Below are 21,391 nucleotides of genomic sequence, written 5' to 3' on the forward strand. Positions count from 1 at the left end.
GAGGAGTATTTTTAGCTGAGGATGAGTTCAGATTTTGTTGCCCCATTATAGAGTCAGATGTGATGGTTCCGTTGTTGTGCCCCTGTACCAGAGCCATAAACAGTGCTCCCAAGCCTATTCTGTAATTATTTGGCTCTAACCGCCCAGTTCTTGCTGTGTATTAACTTCAAACCCAGTCACCCCACCCAGATCTACTAGTGCCCACAGCACCTCCCACCTCCACTAGCAGGATTGGTGAAGATGGTGCCACTGCACGGGCGTCCTCCACAGTGGTCCAGCAAATGACTCGGCAGTTCACCCAAATTGACAAATCAGCAGCCTCCTTAACAGTAACAAAGCTCAATATGTAGCTCTGCTACATATTGAGCATAACAGAGCTCTGCTTCATGGCCATTGCACACGTGCCTCTGCTACATGGCCAATATGCTTGTTATACTTACATATAGCCCTGCTTTATGCACATGCTCCACTAAGTTACCTTCAGATTCAGCAGTCTTGGGCCTCGTGCACACGACAATTGATTTGGTCTGCATCAGAGCAGCAGGCTTTGCGGCCTGGATGCGGACCTATTCACTTCAATGGGGCCGCAAAAGATGCAGACAGCACTACGGACAAGAATAGGCAGTTATATCAATGGCTGACCGTTCCATTGCGCAAATTGTGGAACGCACATGGATGCCATCCGTGTTTTGCAGATCCACAATTTGCAGACCGCAAAACACATAACGGTTGTGTGCATGAGGCCTTACACAGAGCCTCAGTGACCAAAACACGGCTGATGTCCATTAGCGTTTCGCAGTTTGCAGAACGACAGACAGCCATTGACATAACTGCCTATTCTTGTCCACAAAACGGACAAGAATAGGGCAGGTTATATATATTTTTATTTATTTTTTGCGGACCACGGAACAAAGCAACAGGATGCGGACAGCACACAGATGGCTGTCCGCATCTTTTGCAGCCCCATTGAAGTGAATAGATCCGCATCCATGCCGCAAAAACTGCGGCTTTGATGAGGACCAAAACAACGGTAGTGTGCATGAGGCCTAACTCCTCTCACACATGTGGCTGAAACATCACCAAAGGTCCCGTAACCACAATGTGGTGGTTAGTCTGGAGCTGCTCCTGGTGAGGGTGATGTCAGTGAGGGACGGAGCTTCTATGGACGCGGGCGGGGAAGGGGACGAGCCTCTTTAGCGTCACCTGTGGTGATGGGAGGCTTGTCCCCGCCTGCCATTGGCTGCTCCCCCAGACACCGAATGTTTTTTATTTAAATTTTTTTAAATCCGTGTAGAGGGAGAAGCGTCAGTGTAGGGACCATGAGCACTGCGGGGGTTAGTATACACATGGGGGGGGGGGGGGGCGTAGACATGGCTGATGGAGAGGTCCTATCTTATGCCAGCTTATTTGTCGTAAAGTGCACCAGTCTAATAACCTAGCTTGACGAGATGCCCTCAGGTCACTTGTATTCCTGAGAAGTGAAAACAGCAGCAAGTTTTACTGAGATAAAGCTTCATGTATGACGTGTGGAAGAGTGATAAATATGTACATACAACATATGATAACGTGTTATCCACCCAAATCCTGGTACATTATGAGGCACATAGAGGGAGATTTATTTAAAAATGGTGTAAATTAAAACTGGCTTAGGGTACTTTCACACTTGTTTTTCTTTTCCGACACGGAGTTCCGTCCTAGGGGCTCCATACCGGAAAATAACTGATCAGTTTTATCCCCATGCATTCTGAATGGAGAGTAATCCGTTCAGGATGCATCAGGATGTCTTCAGTCTTTTTTGACTGATCAGGCAAAAGATAATACAGCAGTATGCCACGCAGGGGCAGTGGGTAAAGCCGGGGAGCGTCCTTCACTTACTGCGTTGAATACCGAACAGGACGGCACAGGGGTGATATTTCCACAGGAGATGGGGCCGGCAAGTGGAGACCAATGCTGCCTGGCCCTGTCAATCAAGTGTAGCAGGGCGCGGCAAGAGGTGGGAGAACGGAGCCTCTAGGAGCAGGGGCAACCCCCCCCCCCCCCACGCTCCTAGAGGCTCATTTCCATATTATAAAAGTTATATATATTTTTTCTCAATATCGGTGGCACGCATTGAGATGGCACTAATATAGTTATGTTCAGCTGACATTAGTACAGCACTAAAGTCACCCAGGTTAATAACAATTTTCCTGCTGACAGAAACCCTTTAAGTTCCACCCTGTATGTGAAGTTATGTGCACCTCATTGTGGAAACTTTCCACATTGTGTGAATGACATTTATAAAACCAAATCCACGTGTGGCTGTACCCTTGCAGTTTCTCAGCTACGGTATAGAAGTTGACAGCATCAGTCAGCGGAGATGTTCGGCGCGCCATCCAGCACCTGTGTCAGTTGGCGTTAATACATTTGTTAATTAATGTTGATGTGCAGATCAGCCTGCTGTGCTTACCTGCTTGTTTCTAGCTTCCTCATTATGCTTACGTGTAGAGTGTGATGGAAGAAAGAATTGTTAAAACTGGAGTAATTACATTTGATTATACGTGTGAGGGGGGGAAGGAAACCTCTAGTCTTTAATTTACCTGGCTGGGAGGAATGCATTAAAATTAACTTCAGCCAGCTGTTAAGAGCGATCACAACAGGATGATGGATTTGAAGACGCTAATGACTTTAGATGGAAGAATGCATCGAATGCAGGATGGGGGCGATGTGTGCAACCTCGTGGTGTCATGCAGGTGGATGTGAAACTTTATCGTGCCCTTTGTGACAAATATTCTGTCAGTCGCAATTTTTTTGCAAGCATAATTTGTGAAAAAGTTTTGCAACTTTTAGGTTTTATGCCGATCACATGCCTTTTAATAAATTAAAAATAAATAAAAATACATGGTTGGAGCTTAGCCGGAGGAGAGTGACCAGAGACACATACTAGAATTTACAGCAAGTCTTTGACGTTCTGTTACATGCATCAGAATGAAATAATGGTAAAATGGAAGTACCATATGGCCCCATAGAAATGTCTGTGACTGCAATATCACAGCTTGGTCCTGTTCTCAAACATAGCAAGTCTCAAGCATCTTTTCTTAGGCTTCTGCATTGTGCCATTCCTTCATTATTCCTCCTAAAAAGTTATGAATAATTGGAAAATTGGGCGTTTCTATTCTCCTTGTTGAAAGACGTTGAAATTTCTCCACAATTTTTGTGGAACACCTAAAGGGTTAATAAAGTTAGTAAAATCATATTTGAATAACTTGACGGGTATAGTTTCTAAAATGGGGTAGTTTATGGGTGGTTTCTATTTAACTGAACTGGTCCTTTTAAAAGGCGGGGTTTGAAACATCTTAAATTGCGTCTAAAATAGGGAATTTTCTGAAGACTCATTCCTGTTTAAGAGCTGTACGGTCAATGAAAATGAGAGGGAAGGTGTGGCAGAGGAAGCAGGAGGAGGTGCATCAAGTGTTTTGGGTCCGGCCTGAGTGCCCTTAACTGCTGATTTTCATACAGATACATTCACACGTCCGCAGTGTTTTGTGGACCCACAACACAGGGCCAGCACCCCAATAGAAATACCTATTCTTGTCCGCAGCTGTGAACAAGAATAGTACATGTTCAATTCTTTTGCAGAGCCGCGGACCGGAAATGGGGATGCGGACAGCACATCCGCATCTTTTCTGTCCCCATTGAAAATGATTGGGTCCGCACCCGTTCCACATAATTGTGGAACTGGTCCGGACCCATGGTGTGGACGTCTGAATGGAGCCTTAAAAGCACCTTTTCTCTGGAATGAATTATGTGGCTTTCTGAGTGTAAGGTATCATTGCGTTCAGCTAAGCTAGTCCTGCAAGGCATTGTGCCTGGGGATGGATTCCCTTTATTTGGTGAGGCATGAACAGGGTTTGGAGTAACGCTGTGCACAGAAACAGTCCCCTAGAAATGTAGGGTGTGAACTTCAGGACTTGTATGGCTGCACAGGTTATAGGACACAGCTCAGCATATGACTTTCCAGCATCGGCCATTGCATGTACGGTGTCATTTACTCTGCTTCGTGAGGAGTCCTGTGAGCCGAGTGTGCACTTGGTCCTAGACTTCCCGTACTCTGTTTTGTCCTGTATATGTATTGAGGGGTGTATAGTCCCTGCTTGGTACTGATCTGTTCCCTCAGCCTTCACATTTGATTTAGTCTCAATGAGTTGGAACCTGGAGAAGAGGAAGATTAATGTTCTTCTACTAGAGAGATATCTGCCTCTTGTCTGGTTAACTGGTGCAGAGGTTATCTTTCCCGGCCGTATATCACATGACTCTAGCACCTAGCCAGATAGTGATCACCCACTCCATAAATCACTTCATCTGGGTGGTGTTCATCAACTTAGCCAGGCTTACTAGTCGCCTGCAACATGTGTTGTCAGCCTTGTGTTCTCTGCATTTCAAGTCACCTAGGCCCAGAGACCTATAATCCATAATTAGCCCTAAAATATTCTGCTTTCCATCTGTCCTCTGTTGTAAATTAACAAAAGGGGGGAGGATGTTGCCTAAGGGTTTACAATCTGTGTGTATGTGTAAAATATATAATCTTAATCTCTAGATCTCCTATCAAACCCTCATTGCATTAATTGGAGCATATTAGCATAACTGATTCCGCTACAGCACTCTTATTTCAATAAATACTTCTCCAAGAAAATATAGATTTATGAATTAAATGACAACTGGATGCTTCTGTTCCCCTTGTGTGTCAAAGGCTTGTATGTGCACACCCTCTGAACTGGTAGTGCCCATATATTTCTAGGAGGAATAACAGAAAAAATAGAAGTTACAGATTAGTTTTGTCATGAACTGAAGTATTACATATCTGTGTATGGGGAGCGGACTGCTTCTGTCTACCTATCTTTTTGCAAGTGAGAGGATCAGCGCTTCATTGCACACACTGGTTCAAGACTCCAAAAAGAACCAGTCGTAAATGAAATGTAGGAAATTTTTCTATCTTAAAGTAATTTGTGGTCCACTTTCTCCTAATATACAAGGTGATTTGGGCCCCTTTCACACGAGCGAGTTTTCCACGTGGGAGCAATGCCTGTCGTGAACGCATAGCACCCGCACCCATTCATTTCAATGGGTCTGTGTACATGAGTGTGGCGTTTTTCACACATCAGTTCTGCGTTGCATGTAAATCGCAGCATGTTCTATATTCTGTTTTTTTTTTTTCCCACGTAGCCCTTGCCCCATAGAAGTGAATGGGGCTTCAGTGAAAAATGCATCCGCAAGCAAGTCTGGGTGCAATGTGTTTTTCACTGATGGTTGCTAGATGTTTGTAAACCTTCCGGTTTTTATCACGAGCGTGAAAAATGCATTGCATCTGCGCAAAAGAACTGAACTAAATGCAATAGCAGACAAAACTGACCGAACTTGCTTGAAAAATGGTACGAATTTCCTTAAACACATCCGGACCTAATCCGTATTGTTCGTGTGAAATAGGCCTTAGGCTAGATACACATATGTGGTTAGAACACATGAGCCTTTCTGTGTATTATCTAATTGCTCTGTGATGGTAGCTTGGTATCCTAATTTGCTGCCTCTCCTGATTTCCTATGCTTCCACATGCAGGTCGTCTTCCACCCTTGTGGCCGCTCTGTATCTGCTGTCAGCTCTCTGACCCATATTTTTTTCTGCATATGACTTGTGCTTCACCCTCTGCCTTCTTACATTAATGGTTAACATTCCTTTAAATATCGTCCCATCCTTGATTTGGAATGGTGGAGGGACTTGGCTTGCTTTATCTGACAAATAATGGACCTGAATATTTCTCCTTTCCTGGTGACTTCTGTGAGCTCTTCATGCTCCTTGATCATCATTGTGCCCATTCTTATCTAGTTTTATGACTATGCCATGAGATATGGTTGGTAGATGGTGTCCCTTATGATGACACAGCTGGATCTTGCTGTTTTGTCACTGAGTGGCGGGCTGTTTGATTTAAGGTGCTCATGTACTTGGCTGTCTCTTCCAATTCCTTTCCTGAAGGATGGAGCTGCCGCTGTGTGGTTCTCTGGCAGCCCTGTCATACACAGACTGTGTCTTTGAGGAGTCAAAGCGCTGCATAGCTGAGAATTGTCAAGCTTCGTCTAATGAATCGGAGATGTCTTTCCTCAAAACAGTGCCATGTCTGTCAGGTTCCTGACAAGTGGCTGGCTAATCCTTTCTGGGAAGATACGTGGACAAACATGAATGTATATAGTAATCATATATCCAGTGTGGAAGGCTTGTAGGTGTATTCATCTTCTGAACAGTCTGTGCAGTCCTGACCTGGTTCCGGGTAGATGGTGCTGAAACGTGTTTGTTAGCAGATTCTGCTCGATCACATGGTGATGCGTTTGAAATGATGAGGGTTGTCAGCGTGATTTCCCCTTTGGAATAGGGCTGCACATGTAGGAAATAATAGAACCAATGTGTAATAATTTGTGTTACTAATTATTGATCTGTATTAAATCTTTCCTCTCCGTGGCTGTAGCCTGCTTATTTTATGATGTTTGTGCATGTGCGTGTGACTGATCTTGTCTGTAGCTTTCCATGACTAGTGATGCACAAAGAGAAAACAGATGGACGCAGAAATTCAGCTTTGCATATCTATGGCATCCGCACAGCAAGTTGAGCGATCATAGTGATGCTAATAAATTTGCTTTCATTGAGTTCTCAACAAATGCTGAATAGAAATTAGACTTGTAAGAACGCACAAAATGTTTTGGTTACTTTGGGAAAATGTGATCATTTAGTGGCTGCACTAAAGAAATAAGGGGGCACGTTATATTAGCAGGGTGTCAGGTCTGATTAGAAGAGCAGTAAACTGGAAAGGATGCTCCTAGGTGGTCACCAGAACCATGATCTCGTGAGAAGTTATATGCTGATATTTACCGCTTGTCCACATGCAAGACCTAATGAAGTACTGAACTGTGTAGAAAACATGGTCGCTTTAAGGGGGTTATGGTGTGCCTACACCTAGACTTTTTTTGTACAACGTTTAATTGATTTTTAACAATTGAGCTACAGCTGTAATCCAAAGCCATGAATTGACTGCTATGCCACCTGCTGCCTATATGTAGTCAAGATTGATCAAAAGTTCTACAAAAAGTCCCCCTTCTTTGGGGCAGCTATGGATGGGCTGTCTGGTTTAACCTTGGCTAAGACTATCTGGTTACTGCCTGTAGGTATTACCTTTAAAAATGGTGACTATGGGGTGTTTCACAACCTTGTTGGGGTACTTTTTGTTTCAGTGGTTGTGGCAATAAACCGCTAGTGAATATTGTCTGTTCTTGAGGTATCACTGTACAGCCATCAAGTGACTCAACCCTGAAGTGACACACAACTAGATGGCGGCATTACTTCTCTCTTCAAGACACTGTATTTACACCAAGGTCAAAATCCCATATGGTATATGTTAAAGGGTGTCTGTCATCAGCAGATTCACTGATAAACTAGGCACAAAGCCTTGTACGGTTAGCTAATGTCATGTCACCTTGTACGGAGTAAGTTCTATGCCGAAAAAGCCTGCAGGAGCTCTCTGGATTTTACCGCATGCCCACCAACCCTATTGACTCTAATGGGATCCAGCAAAGATCTGGCCGCTACCCAGCAAATATGCCGGGATTTTGGCAGACTAAAACCCATTGCGTATCTATATTTAGATGCTGAAAGCTCTAGATACGCTTTTTATTTTATATTTTTTTTGCGTTTTTCTATTAGAACTTGTATATGCTTATGGTAACCCAGAATAATAAAAAAAAAATACCACTAATGCTTGCAAAAAAGAATGACTTAAGCATGGGGTGTATTTTTTTTAAAACTGCAGATGAAAGGGGATATTTAACCTCCCCATACACCTATTCTTTAGAACATATAATATCAAGTCTGGAGTAGGACGTTCTGGTCTTGATAAATCTGGGCTAAAGTGTTTGTGAAGGAGGCCTTAGGGTTTCGTCCTGTAATTTGCGAAGGGGCCATTTTTGCCTCCCTTGCCCTCTGCTTTGGCATTGAACGTTTTTACTGAGTGGATGCAGAAACCACTGCATGCATTTTCCACTCTGAATGGATGCTGGTTGGTTGCACAATATGCTGGGGAAAAAAAATCTTAAATTTGTAGATTTTTCATTTGAGGCAACTTTTTTGTACCATCAGGAAATTGGTGCCACAGCTGATATTTAATAGCATGGCAATGGCAAGCATGAACATGGCTGCAGTAATGTCTCATTTCTAGTGAAAACTGGTGGATTTCAGAATGGGGCCACTTTGCGATTACCGTCTAGTCGCTGAGGTAAATGTGGCTGCATTGTGACTGTTTTTTTTCTGGTTAATATTTTAAGTGGTGCATAAGCTTTAACCAGTCTCTTAAAAAAAAAAAAAGTAGAGCAACCCTTTGTTGCTGAAGAGTGTAAAATAATCCAGCGTTTGCTGTCATCTGCTGCAAGGCCTCCGCTCTCAAGGTCATTCTTTGTCTGAGGGAACAGGCAGAAAAATAAAAATAGCATCTATGCCAGCCATGGCATAGGAGAGGAATGCGATTCTTTCTTGTCAAGCCCCCCTTCATGTATGGATATGTGGCAGTGGCTATAGATAGTGTGATGTACACATACAAACAGGACTGTTCACCTACACAGCTACAATATAGGACTGGGATACCTGACATGCAAACATCAGACAAGATGGTAACAGAGAGGAGCACAATGGAAGGTGGTCCTTCCACCCATCACAGCTTCTCTAAATTCATATAGTAGAAGTGCTGGAAATGATACCTCTGTACCTCTGACGGCACCAAAGAGGAGGATTAGCCTTTTCTTCCATTCTGTTATCTGATTCTACATGTAAAAGTTGCAGTTGAGGTAGTATACAGGGATGTATTATCCGCAAAGGCTCACCCCTGTGTCTGTCCTTCCTGACCATACGTGGCATGTGCTTATATAGGTTTCTGCTTCTATTGCATCTATGGTGATTACTTACCCACCGGGGGTCATCTGTAGTACCTCATCCATGCAACTGTACCATGAGCTTCTCTTGCTTGGTATGCCAATTGTATGTTGCTCTTTGAGATAATTTTTTTGGGCATTTGGGGTTTTGTTATTTGGTATGTATGAGAGAGTTGCTTGAGGAAGGGGCATTTCAAAGAAGCCCGATGCCTTTAAAAGCTACTTTAGTTTTTAATGTCAGCCTGTGCATGCATAGATCCCGTTGAGAGAGAATTTCTGTCATGGTGATAGGTTTTCCAACCACTCCCCATACTTTCATACATGGTTCTTAACCCTTTCATGACCAAGGGTCATTGATGCCCCAATGTCCAGGTCAAAATTTACAAATCTGACATGCGTCACTTTATGTGGTAATAGCTTTGGAACACTTTTACTTATCCACGCCATTCTGAGATTGTTTTCTCGTGACACATTGTACTTCATGACAGTCATATATTTGAGTCAATATATTTCACCTTTTATTTATGAAAAAATCCCAAATTTACCAAAAATGTGGAAAAATTCACAATTTTCCAAATTTCAATTTCTCTGCTTCTAAAACAAAGTCATACCTAATAAAATATGTATTACTTAACATTCCCCATATGTCTACTTTATGTTGGCATCATTTTGGAAATGTCATTTTATTTTTTTAGGACGTTAGAAGGCTTAGAAGTTTAGAAGCAATTCTTACAATTTTTAAGAAAATTTCCAAAACCCACTTTTTAAGGACCAGTTCAGGTCTGAAGTCACTTTGTGGGGCTTACATAGTGGAAACCCCCATAAATGACCCCATTGTAGAAACTACACCCCTCAAGTTACTCAAAACTGATTTTACAAACTTTGTTAACCCTTTAGGTGTTCCACAAGAATTAAAGGAAAATGGAGATGAAAAATTTCTCAATTTCACATTTTTAGCAGATTTTCCATTTTCTAAAAAAAAATTCTTTAACACATTGAGGGTTAACAGCCAAACAAAACTCAATATTTATTACCCTGATTCCGCGGTTTACATAAACACCCCACATGTGGTCGTAAACTGCTGTACGGGTGCACGGCAGGGCGCAGAAGGAAAGGAATGCCATACGGTTTTTGGAAGGCAGATTGTGCTGGATTGGTTTTCTGAACGCCATATGTTTTTTATTTTTCTGCCGATCGTCTTGTGCAGGGGCTCGTTTTTTGCAGAAAGTGTTGAGGTTTATATTGGTACCATTTTTGGGTACATAGGATTTTTTGATCATTCATTATTACACTTTATGGGGCAAGGTGACGCAAAAATTGGCTGTTTTGGAACAGTTTTCATTTATTTTATTTTTACAGCGTTCATCTGAAGAGTTAGGTCATGTGATAGTTTTATAGATAAGATCGTTACGGACGTGGCAATACCTAATATGTATACTTTTTCTTATTTATTTTAGTTTTACACAATAATAGCATTTCTGAAACCCAAAAAATGATGTTTTAGTGTCTCTATAGTCTGAGAATCATAGCTTTTTTATTTTTGGGGCGATTGTCTTAAATAGGGTATCATTTTTTGCAGGACGAGGTGACGGTTTGATTGGTACTATTTTGGGGGTCATACGCCTTTTTGATCGCTTGCTGTTGCACTTTTTGTGATGTAAGGTGACAAAAATGGCTTTTTTTTACACGAGGACACTGATTTCAGGCTCTGATCTGCAGAGCGCAGATCAGAGCCTGAAACCGGCATTTTTTCACTGCCGCGATCCGATTGGTTAGTCTGCACAGACTAACCAATCGGATCGATTGCCGGCAAGGGGCCACTCTGATTGGTCCCTTGCCGGCATTACTGCACTGTATGCTGTCTGTGACAGCATACAGGGCAGGGGCAGAAGCTTTAATCCAAGCGCTTTGCAGCGCTTGCATTAAAGAGCTGCCAGAACGTTTATATACGTGGTAGCTGCACGGGGTATGTGCAGCTATCACGTATATATACAGATTGCGGTCGTGAAGGGGTTAAAAACCCCACGTATAAACCTTTCTACTGCACCTTGTTATATGTGAAGTGGGGGGCGTTAGGGCAGTTCTGAAGTTAAACGCTGGGATTTTTTCAGTCCTTATAAAATCTTTACCAGAGTTATTCTCTAGATTTGCTACATGACTGCATCCGTTTCAGGGAATTTTTCCCCTCTGTCATGCTGAGACGCAGACAACTATTCCCAGAAACTGTTCCAACCATCTGTCTTTGGATGAAACATCTGTGTTATAAACTGTTATTCTACAGTGTTTGTACGGTCAGATATGCCACTTTCACCTGCTTGCTGACTGGATTCGCCTCGTCTTTATGTTCTCCCTAATTCCCTCCATTTTTCATTTGTTGTTCATCTGCTTCCCATAAATGTTTCCTGTAAGTTGACTCTGCTGAGGGTAGCGATGACTCTGCTCAGCAGAGACATTTTCTAGCCTTGATGGGTCATAATTGTGTTGTGTTATAGACAGGCTTTAATTTTGGTTTTCTACGGTTTGGTGGCCAATCATGATCCCAGTAATAACTGCGTACACTTGGTAGAGGTTTAGAGGAAATGTTCACAGGGTGAATGGAGGCTTTCAGATAACACTGGGAAATCTGTCTGTAAATACCTTCCAGCTCCTAGCTGGTTTCTAAAGCAGCCGGGTGGCAGAGGGGCTGGAAGCAGACTTGGCAGTCATATTTCTGAAAAATATAATCTTTATTATAACTGCACAACATTAAAAACAAACACATGGTAATCACAACCTCAGCACAGAACTAGTAGTCAAAAGTGCATGCACGTGTAAACACTGATAAAGTATACAGACCCAGAAATGGCACCTCAACCATCTGTATACTACTGGGTCTGTATACGTTATCATTGCTGTAGATTATTGGTGCGTTCTGAATTAACTTGTTATATTTACCTGATGTAATCGTGTTTCCACTTGCATGTACTACAGTTTGGTGCCTCTGTAGTGTAGTTTATTACCATGTACTCATTTTTAATCTTGTGCAGTTATGATGAAGATTATTTCCCTGATCGGCGTTTATTTGCACCTGCAATTGTTAATTGTTGTATTAGGCCCTATTTTTATAGTTGTTCCTTACTCATATTTATGGACAGTATGCAGTTTAGCTAAAGCTAATTTTTCAACAGTTGGTTAGCAGCCACTAATCATAAGGGGTTAAATAAAATCTGGATTTCTCCTGTGAGCACTATTTATAAAAGTACTTAGGATGATTAAACTGTCACGCTAGTGATTAATGGACAGTGCTTCTGCTGATTTGTCAGCTCTCTCAATTTCAGAATTCAATCATTTTCTTTTGTGTGGAAAGCCTGCAGGCCTAGATCTGCTGCCAGGCTTTCATCAGCCCCACCACTTCTTCAGTGGAACCACCGCCGGCCACTCTTCCCCTTTAGCTGACACGCTTAAACTCACTTGACATTGTTGAGGTACTAATCTTTCATGGAGTTAATAAAGATATAATATGTACATATCATTTCTATTTCTTTACTGTACCGTGCTATTTTCTTCCTTCATTCTCTTTGCTGTTTGCTGGAGTAGTTGTATTTGCTGCGCTGTAAACTCGCTTGGTGAAAATGTTTTGTTGTAGGCTGAACTTTTTACAAGCGACATGAAATTGATGATGATTTTGCCAAGGGCACTGTAGTTTGTCTAAATTCCGCCTATGTAGGCTGAATATAACCTTATGGCCACTGAGGAAGCATAATAATGTAAAGACTGTTACAATAGCAAGTGAGTACAACCCCCTAATCCGGCGTAATCTCCCGCATTGCTACGGATTTGGTTATCATTTTTAAAATCAACCAGCTGATTATGTAAAACCAGCTCCAGTCTAGTGCAGAAGCTGGCAGCTTGTACCCTGGGAGCCAGCTTAGCTTACTTGCTTGGGGCAGCATTTTCCCCGGTCCTCTCCGGTCCATTATGTTGTTGCCCTTTCAATTTATTTGACACACTTGATATATTTTCTACTGTGTTTTATTAGAATGACCTTTCAAATTAAGAGCATGTTACAGGCTAGCTGCTTTTTTTTTTTTTTTCCTTAAGCATTTCTAGTTTAGCCACCATCCATCATTCCATAAATTCACTGACATCGTTCATTGCAGACCCCTCTCGCTCCCCCACAAAAAAAAAGATACTTCTGCTCCACTATGGATGTTGTGGGAAGCTTCTTTCTATCTAGGAAAGAAAACTGTTAAGGGCTCTTTCACACCTGCGTTCTTTTCTTCCGGCATAGAGTTCCGTCGTCGGGGCTCTATGCCGGAAGAATCCTGATCAGTTTTATCCTAATGCAGTCTGAATGGAGTGAAATCCGTTCAGGATGTCTTCAGTTCTGGAACGGAACGTTTTTTTGGCCGGAGAAAATACCGAAGCATGTTGCGCTTTTTGCTCCGGCCAAAAATACTGAAGACTTGCCTGCAAGGCCGGATCCGGAAATTAATGCCCATTGAAAGGCATTGATCCGGATCCGGCCTTAAGCTAAACGACGTTTCGGCGCATTTCCGGATCCGACGTTTAGTTTTTTCTGAATGGTTACCATGGCTGCCGGGACGCTAAAGTCCTGGCAGCCATGGTAAAGGGGAGCGGGGGAGCAGCATACTTACCGTCCGTGCGGCTCCCGGGGCGCTCCAGAGTGACATCAGGGCGCCCCACGCGCATGGATGACGTAATCGCATGGCACGTCATCCATGCGCATGGGGCGCTCTGACGTCACTCTGGAGCGCCCCTGGGAGCCGTGCGGACTGTAAGTATACCGCTCCTACTATGGCAACCAGGACTTTAATAGCGTCCTGGCTGCCATAGTAACACTGAAAGCATTTTGAAGACGGATCCGTCTTCAAATGCTTTCAGTACACTTGCATTTTTCCGGATCCGGCGTGTAATTCCGGCAAGTGGAGTACACACCGGATCCGGACAACGCAAGTGTGAAAGAGGCCTAAAATGAATAAAATTCTTTCATAAATATTGTCTGCACTTTTCCATCCATTTCAATTGGAGACATGACTTTTGTGGAAGCAAGTTTAATAACCCCAAAAGTGGCCATGGAGCCCTAAGGTTCTCTAGGCATTAGTTACCTGTTGACTGGATGCTTGATTGGCCAAAAGCTTTCTTGCCCCCCTACATCAGTGTTTCTCAACTCCGGTCCTCGGGACCCACCTACCGGTCAGGATTTGAGAATATCCAACAGAATGAATACCTGTGGGATGGACACTAATTCTATCACCTGCTCAATACTAAGGAAATCCTGAAAACATGACTAGTAGGTGAGACCTGAGGACCGGAGTTGAGAAACCTTGCCTACATGCACACTTAGCCGGGCATATGTATCCTGGAGAGGTGAGAAAGTTGCTGTTATATGGCATATCTTACCACCTCAAGAACAAAAGGATCTGGCAGTTGAGCCAGTTTCTTATCCCACTTGGCATCGGCTATTGCAGGGGAGTCAGGAGGCCCCCATATGGTTGGCTTATTTCGCCAATGTACGTTGTGTATGGCCAGCTTTAGCCTGATGATAAATGCCCTGATAATATGAAATTATCCATGCTGAATTTGCAAGGCCATTTCTATTCTCCCAGCAGAACACTTGAATATAGTCGTGTGATAAATTTTAGTAGTCTTTTACTGATGGGTTGTGAATAGTATTTTATATCCAGCCCTCCGTTTACTGGAAATTGCTTTGAATCAGGCATGTGATAGTCCTAGGAAGACTGCTAGCCGGGTACTTCCACAACACCATGTACAGCTAGGAATGACCGCTGTCAGTTCTTAGGAATTCTGCATTTTACTGTTTTTACTGATTTTCTGCAAGTATTTGCGCTTCTCTCAGTTTTTCATTGTTGTTTTTGTGTCTGAACAGAGATCAGCAGAGTACGGAAAGACATGTACAACGACACGTTAAATGGCAGTGGCAACCCTGACAGACGATGTGCCGAATTGCCAGATGGAATTGGACCTATTGTACAGTTACAAGAAAAACTTTATGTGCCTGTAAAAGAATATCCAGATGTAAGTAATGTTTTATGTGCATGCTGAAGAATAGAATAATAGTGAGAATCTAATAGTAGAATAATTTCTGTGCATGCTGAAAGAATCTTTATCTTGCAGTGTATTTAAAGGGTTTCTGTCATCAGGAACATTGCTATTAAACTGGCTGACTTTAGACATGTGTTAATGTCATCTGACACTAAGTCTGTGTCCCATCTTTCTATGTGCCTCCGTTTTTGTGAAAAATAACTTATTTTTTGCAAGTGAGCCACTAGGAACAATGGGGGTATTGCCTCTACTCCTAGAGGCTCTGTTCTCCCTCCTCTGGCATTGCCCTCATCATGCTGATTGACAGACCAGGCAGGATGATGTGAACATTCAGTCAGCATGACGTGGGCCACGTAGACAGAAGGGACAAAGACTGCTAGCTTTAGCTGACGTTAGGCGCATGTCTAAATTTAGCCAGTTTAATAACCATGTTGCTGGTGACAGAAACCCTTTAAAGGTCTTCATATATGATGCCCAGTCGTACTGATGCCAATAGGATGTAGAGTAATAAGTATCTGAGTAGGGGATGTCTGACTGCTAGAACCCTTACTGATCATAACAAAAGGGGTCCAAGTTCTGCTGGATAAAGGAAACTTCTATTGAGTGCACATTTGCGCAGCCGCTCCAGTCTTACTCCTTGGGGTTGCTGGAAATGCTATATCCAGCAGTCTTGTAGAGAACGAATGGAGTGACAGCTCATGTGCTCGACCACTGCTCCATTCAGTCAGGGAACGTGGGACCCACCAATCGGATAATTATCCCCCGATCCTGTGGTTAGGCGAAAAGTTGCTATGAGGACAGCCCCTGTAAGGCTTCACACCTTTAAGTATATCTGTTGCTAATTTTTAGTGTACAATCAGTACGTCCTATATTCCTTTTTACTGTCTTTATGCCACACTTTAGTAACTTTCACTTTTATGAAAATAAGTCTTAAAGGGTAGCTGTTGGTCTTAATGAGACTGCAGAATGTGACCGGTCGTAGCCCTGCAGCTCCAGCCTTGACAATGACTTCATGAGTGAGCAGTCTGCTAAAATGTCCTGTATTCTAAAAGTCCTCATACACATTGGTGTATGGAGGAGTGAACCTGGTAATTTCAGCAGGACCAGCCGAAAATCTAGGGCTGGGTTCACCTCACATTTTGGTCTTATGTTTGAAGTATAAATTAAATGGGTGCTTCAGACAGATGTCATACAGTGGTATCCGTCACCATAGAAATTCATTATATAAGTACAAAAGTATATGTTAAAGTAGACATTTTTTACTGTACTCTGCAGGATGGAAAGAGCATAGTGCACTATTGTATTTACTTATACTTATGTTTTTTTTTTTTTTGTTTTTTTTTAAACATGTACTTTAAATGTAGTGCAAAAACGTGATTTAAACCCAGCCTAATGTGTATAGGAGCGCCCAACTCTCCCACATTATCTAAAAAGGGGCAATTTTTTTCTCCTCTTCATATGTTCTCACATGAGAGAAACCACCAGAGCCGCCCGGCAGTGTCTTACTCCTCTTTCCCCATCGAAAACACAGACATGCTGCGCCAATCTGAGCATTTGTGTATGTGGTAGTTGAGGAGAGACAGCTTTTGGCTGACAGCTACTGAAGGTGCATGGGCACCTTAAAAGGGTTGTGCAGGCAATATTATATTGATGACCTATCCTTAGAATAGGTCCTCAATATCTGATCTGCGGTTGTCCAACACCCAGCAACCCAACCAATCAGCTATTTGAAGAGGAGACGGCCCTCCATGTGAGCACTACTTCCCCTTTATTACACTGCCATTGTCTCAGCAGTCTCTGCTGTGCTGTGCAAGTACTCGCTCTGTTCACTTGAATGAAGGGAGTGCTTGTAATTACACTATGCCACCGCTACAGGGGAGACGACGGGCAGTGTAATGAAGAGCCTCCTCTTCAAACAACTGATAGGCGGGGGTGCTGAGTGTCGGGCAACAGCAGATCACATACTGATGACTTATCCTGAAGTCATTAATATAAACTGCCTGCATGACCCCTTTAAGAGGTCTAGTTTCAATGTGTTTCTTTTTCGCCAAAGATTCGTTATTGAATACTATTGCTGGTTAGATCTTGTAGTAATCCAGTAGTAATACACCTATGAAATATAGTTTTATAACGCTAAAGTGCCATGCACAATGCGGTACAATAAGCCTCACCACTTAATTGTGCACAACAAAACGGTAGTATAAAATAAAGGGAACTCCTTTATTAAAACATATGACATAGACATTGGCGATAAAATACGCAGGACAAAACACATTCCCTGTGTATTTTATCGCCAATGTCTGTAATTATACTTATTTTCATACTACCATTTTGTTGTGCACAATTAATTGGTGAGAGTTATCACAGACTGTTGGTGTTTACTGAGTTCCAAGTATTGTTATGTAGCCATATGCATCTTGGTTGTAAATACCGTAGATGGTTAAGCTAGAATTGTGGCGCAGCGCTTAGATTTGATTAATAAGATTTCTATTATATTAGTGTGTTTTTTTTATTTTATGTAACAGAAATGGCAAAGTGAACGGTTGGGACACTGCAGTCATTGAACCTGGCAACTAGAGGTTACTGCCGTCTCTTGACATTGACAAATAATATTTCTGGAGAGGCGGCAGAATTGCATCCCTGCGATAATGTGTCCATTTAAAGCTTCCCCAAAATAGATTTGGGATAGAATTTTCCAAGCATGAAATAGCTTTCTGTTGTTCGATTTCATTTTTAGATTTAAATGCAATATCGCAATTCTAAAAACTTGCATTTTTTTTTAAGACCCTGGCTGAAAATAAAAATATACTGAACAGTATAAATTTGAAACACTGGAAATATTTTGGAAATATTGTTGACCACTGGTAGAAGTAGAAGTTGAATTTACGTATAATTGCCCAATGGACTGCACCATTGTTTGTAATATTATACTAGTGCATCTCAATAAACTAGATTATCATCAAAAAGTTAATTTATTTCACTAATTCAACTCAAAAAAATCAAAAAATGACTTGATTCATTGCACACAGAGTCATCTATTTCAAGTGTTTTTTTTTTCTTTTAATGTTGATGATTATGGCTTACAGTTAATGAAAACCCAAAATTTAGTATCTCAGAAAATTAGAATATTGTGAAAATATTCAAGCAAAGGTTTCCTAATTCTTTTAATGGTCCCTCAATCTGACTCAGGCTACACAATCATGGGGAAGACTGCTGGCTTGACGGTTGTTAAAGAGGACCTTTCACCACTCCTGACATGCCTGTTTTAGGCTACTTTCACACTAGCGTTCGGGGCTCTGCTTGTGAGTTCCGTTTGAAGGCTCTGACAAGCGGCCCCGAACGGATCTATCCAGCCCTAATGCATTCTAAGTGGATGCGGCATCAGTATGGCACCGTTTGTCCTCCGCTCAGCAGGCGGACACCTGAACGCTGCTTGCAGGTAAGCGGATCCGTCCAGACTTACAATGTAAGTCAATGGGGACTGATCCGTTTGAAGTTGACACAGTATGGCTCAATTTTCAAACGGATCCGTCCCCCATTGACTTTCAATTTATTTTTTTTGTTCATGGTAATGCAAACGGATCCGTTCTGAACTGATCTAAGCGTTTGCATTATAGGTGCGGATCCGTCTGTGCAGATACCAGACGGATCCGCACCTAAACGCAGGTGTGAAAGTAGCCTAAATAGCTTCATGCATTTCCCATGTAGTAACAATTCTGGAGCATCTATTATGTCTGTATGTTGTGCCATTCCTGTATTATTTCTACTAGAAGTTATGGATGAATTGCTGTTAGCCTGCAGTAAGGGTACAGAGGGGAGGTAACTAGTTGGGGTATGTACCTGCACAGACTGACTCTATCTAATCAGTGCTGCCATTTTCAGACAGTGCAGATACACCCCCCCCCAGCTTGTTACCTCCCCTCTGTACCCTTACTGCAGACAGCTAGCAATTATTCATAACTTCTAGTAGAAATACTAAAGGAATGGCACACCATAGAGCCATAAGAATAGATGCTCCAGAATTGTTAGTATGTGGGGAATGCATGAAGCTATTAAAACAGACATGTCAGGAGTGTTAAGGTCCTCTTTAAAGGGGTTGGCTGCTTTTTTTTTTTTTTTTATTTTTTTATATATTGATGACCTATTCTCAGGATAGATAATCAATATTAGATAAGTGAGGGTCCAACTCCGAACACCCTCGTAGATCAGCTGTTTGAAGAGAACAAACATTAAAGGCAGCGCTCGTATGAGTGTTATCTTCAAACAGCTCATCAGTGGTATCCTGATTAGGTCATCATTATAAAGAAAAAGCATACAAAGCCTTTAATGGAAAGTTGAGTGGAAGGAAAAATTGTGGAAAATGATGCATAGGCAACAGGGATAACAGCAGCCTTGAAAGCATTGTCAAGAAAAGGCCATTCAAGAATTTGGCTAGGGTGGGGGGGATTCACAAGGAATGGACTGCAGCTGGAGTAAGTGCTTCAAGAGCCACCACACACACAGACATATCCAGGACATGGGCTACAACTGTCACTTTCCTTGTGTCAAGCCACTTATGACCCAATGGCAACGTCAGAAGCGTCTTACCTGGGCTAAGGGAAAAGAAAGGACTGGACTATTGCTCAGTGGTCCAAAGTCAAGTTTTCAGATGAAAGTACATTTTTCATTTCATTTGGAAATCAAGGTCCCAGAGTGTGGCGAAAGAGTGGAGAGGCACACAATCCAAGTTACTTCAGGTCCAGTGTGAGGTTTCTACCAGTCTCGGTTTGTGGAGCCATGTCATCTTCTGGTGTTGGTCCAAAGTCAGCACAGCCATCTACCAGGAAATCCCTCTGCTGACTAGCTTTATGGAGATGCTGATTTTATTTTCAAGCTGGGACTGGCACCTGTCCACACTGCCAAAAGTACTCATGCCTGGTCTAATAACCATAGTATCACTGTGCTTGATTGGCCAAACTCGCCTGACCTAAACCCCATAGAGAACCAATGGGGTATTGTCAAGAGGAAGATAAGACACCAGACCCAACAATGCACACTAGCTGAAGACCGGTAACAAAGCAACCTGGGCTTCCATGACACCTCAGCAGTGCCACAGGCTGACTGCCTCCACGCCACAGCACATTGAGGCAGTAATTCATGCAAAAGGAGTCCCGACTGTGTATTGTGTGAATATACTGTACATTTAAGTAGGCCAACATTTCTGTATTTAAAAAATAATCCTTTTTAGTTGGTCTTGTAATATAATTAATTTTCTGAGATAACTTTTGGGTTTTCATTAGCTGTAAGGCATAATCAACATTAAAATAAATGCTTCATTTAGATCACTGTGTTCGTAATGAATCTATAGAATGAGTTTCACCTTTTGAATTGAATTCATGAAATTAGCATTTCGATATTCTAATTCATTGAGATGCACCTGTATAGTTTTACTTGTGGGTTAAGTTAGACTAACTGATGCCCAACAGGGTACATCACCCAGTATATATCCAGCAGCTGTGGAAAACAACTGCTGCTCTGCAATGTAGGTCATATCATGTGATTATCCATGTGCCTTCACAAAGTCAAGGGCTGAATAGTTTGATGCCCAAGGTGTAATAGTGCCCTAGGAGTAGTGACCCTGTGATTTTGGCATCCCACTGATGGCACATTTGCATGAACTTTGAATGTGCTAATCTCCTCCTTTTTGCCCTGGCCTTCTCGCTTGTCAGAATATAACTAGCTTTTTGCATTTCTTGGATTACTTCAACACAACCCCTTTCACTTACATTACTTGCGTTACAGGCAGTACTACTTGGCCATCTTTGGTTATGCTTGTAGTAGCCAAAATCGCAATGTCGTCCCAACCTACTAAGGAGCTTTTTAGGGACCTCAGAAAATTGACCAGGTGGCTGGTTAGTTGATCAGTTTTTGGCACGCCAGCAAGCAACACGGCCTGCATAGCTCATAGCAGCTCAGTCCCAGTCCAGTGAATGTTACTTAACTGCAGTACCAAGCACAGCCACACAAAGCTTGGGTGGATTATATAGTTTGTGGTTTTATATAGGGATGTTTTCTTTTGCATTTCATTGTGTATCTTTCTTACAACGAGCCTGTTCCTCTCTTTCACTTCTGTGTTATGTCTTTCCTTCTATCACTGTTCAGCAACTTTTAGTTCTACTTTTTAGAAATTAAAAGTTGCCACAACATCCCCTTCACTTGAGTAGTCCTTGCAGAAATCCATGCAAATGCTACAAAACCTAATCAGGTTGGAGAATTTCTGCAGCATATCTGTGAACATACCCCTAAAGGTATGTAACATCTGGGTGGCTATCCTTTTTTAAGCATGCCCCTTAAAAGGCTGCTACTTTCTGTCTTTAGTGATATTTAGGGCCTATTTACATGGGCTGATG

General features: G+C 42.3%; 1 protein-coding gene across 6 annotated transcripts in view; it reads left to right on the forward strand.

The window, feature by feature from the left end:
* The window catches only part of QKI (QKI, KH domain containing RNA binding), a 156,982-nt gene that overhangs the window by 28,735 nt on the left and 106,856 nt on the right, over window positions 1–21,391 (forward strand). For all 6 annotated transcript variants that reach the window (XR_006388636.1, XM_044289356.1, XM_044289357.1 and 3 more), the window contains exon 2: window positions 14,827–14,975. Coding sequence is in view for 5 of the 6 variants with exons in the window: in XM_044289356.1 (XP_044145291.1) it covers window positions 14,827–14,975 (149 nt within the window). In the remaining variant the exon portion in view is untranslated. The remainder of the gene's footprint in view (window positions 1–14,826; window positions 14,976–21,391) is intronic.

Source organism: Bufo gargarizans, chromosome 4 (genome assembly GCF_014858855.1).
Source record: "Bufo gargarizans isolate SCDJY-AF-19 chromosome 4, ASM1485885v1, whole genome shotgun sequence".
NCBI lineage: Eukaryota > Metazoa > Chordata > Amphibia > Anura > Bufonidae > Bufo > Bufo gargarizans.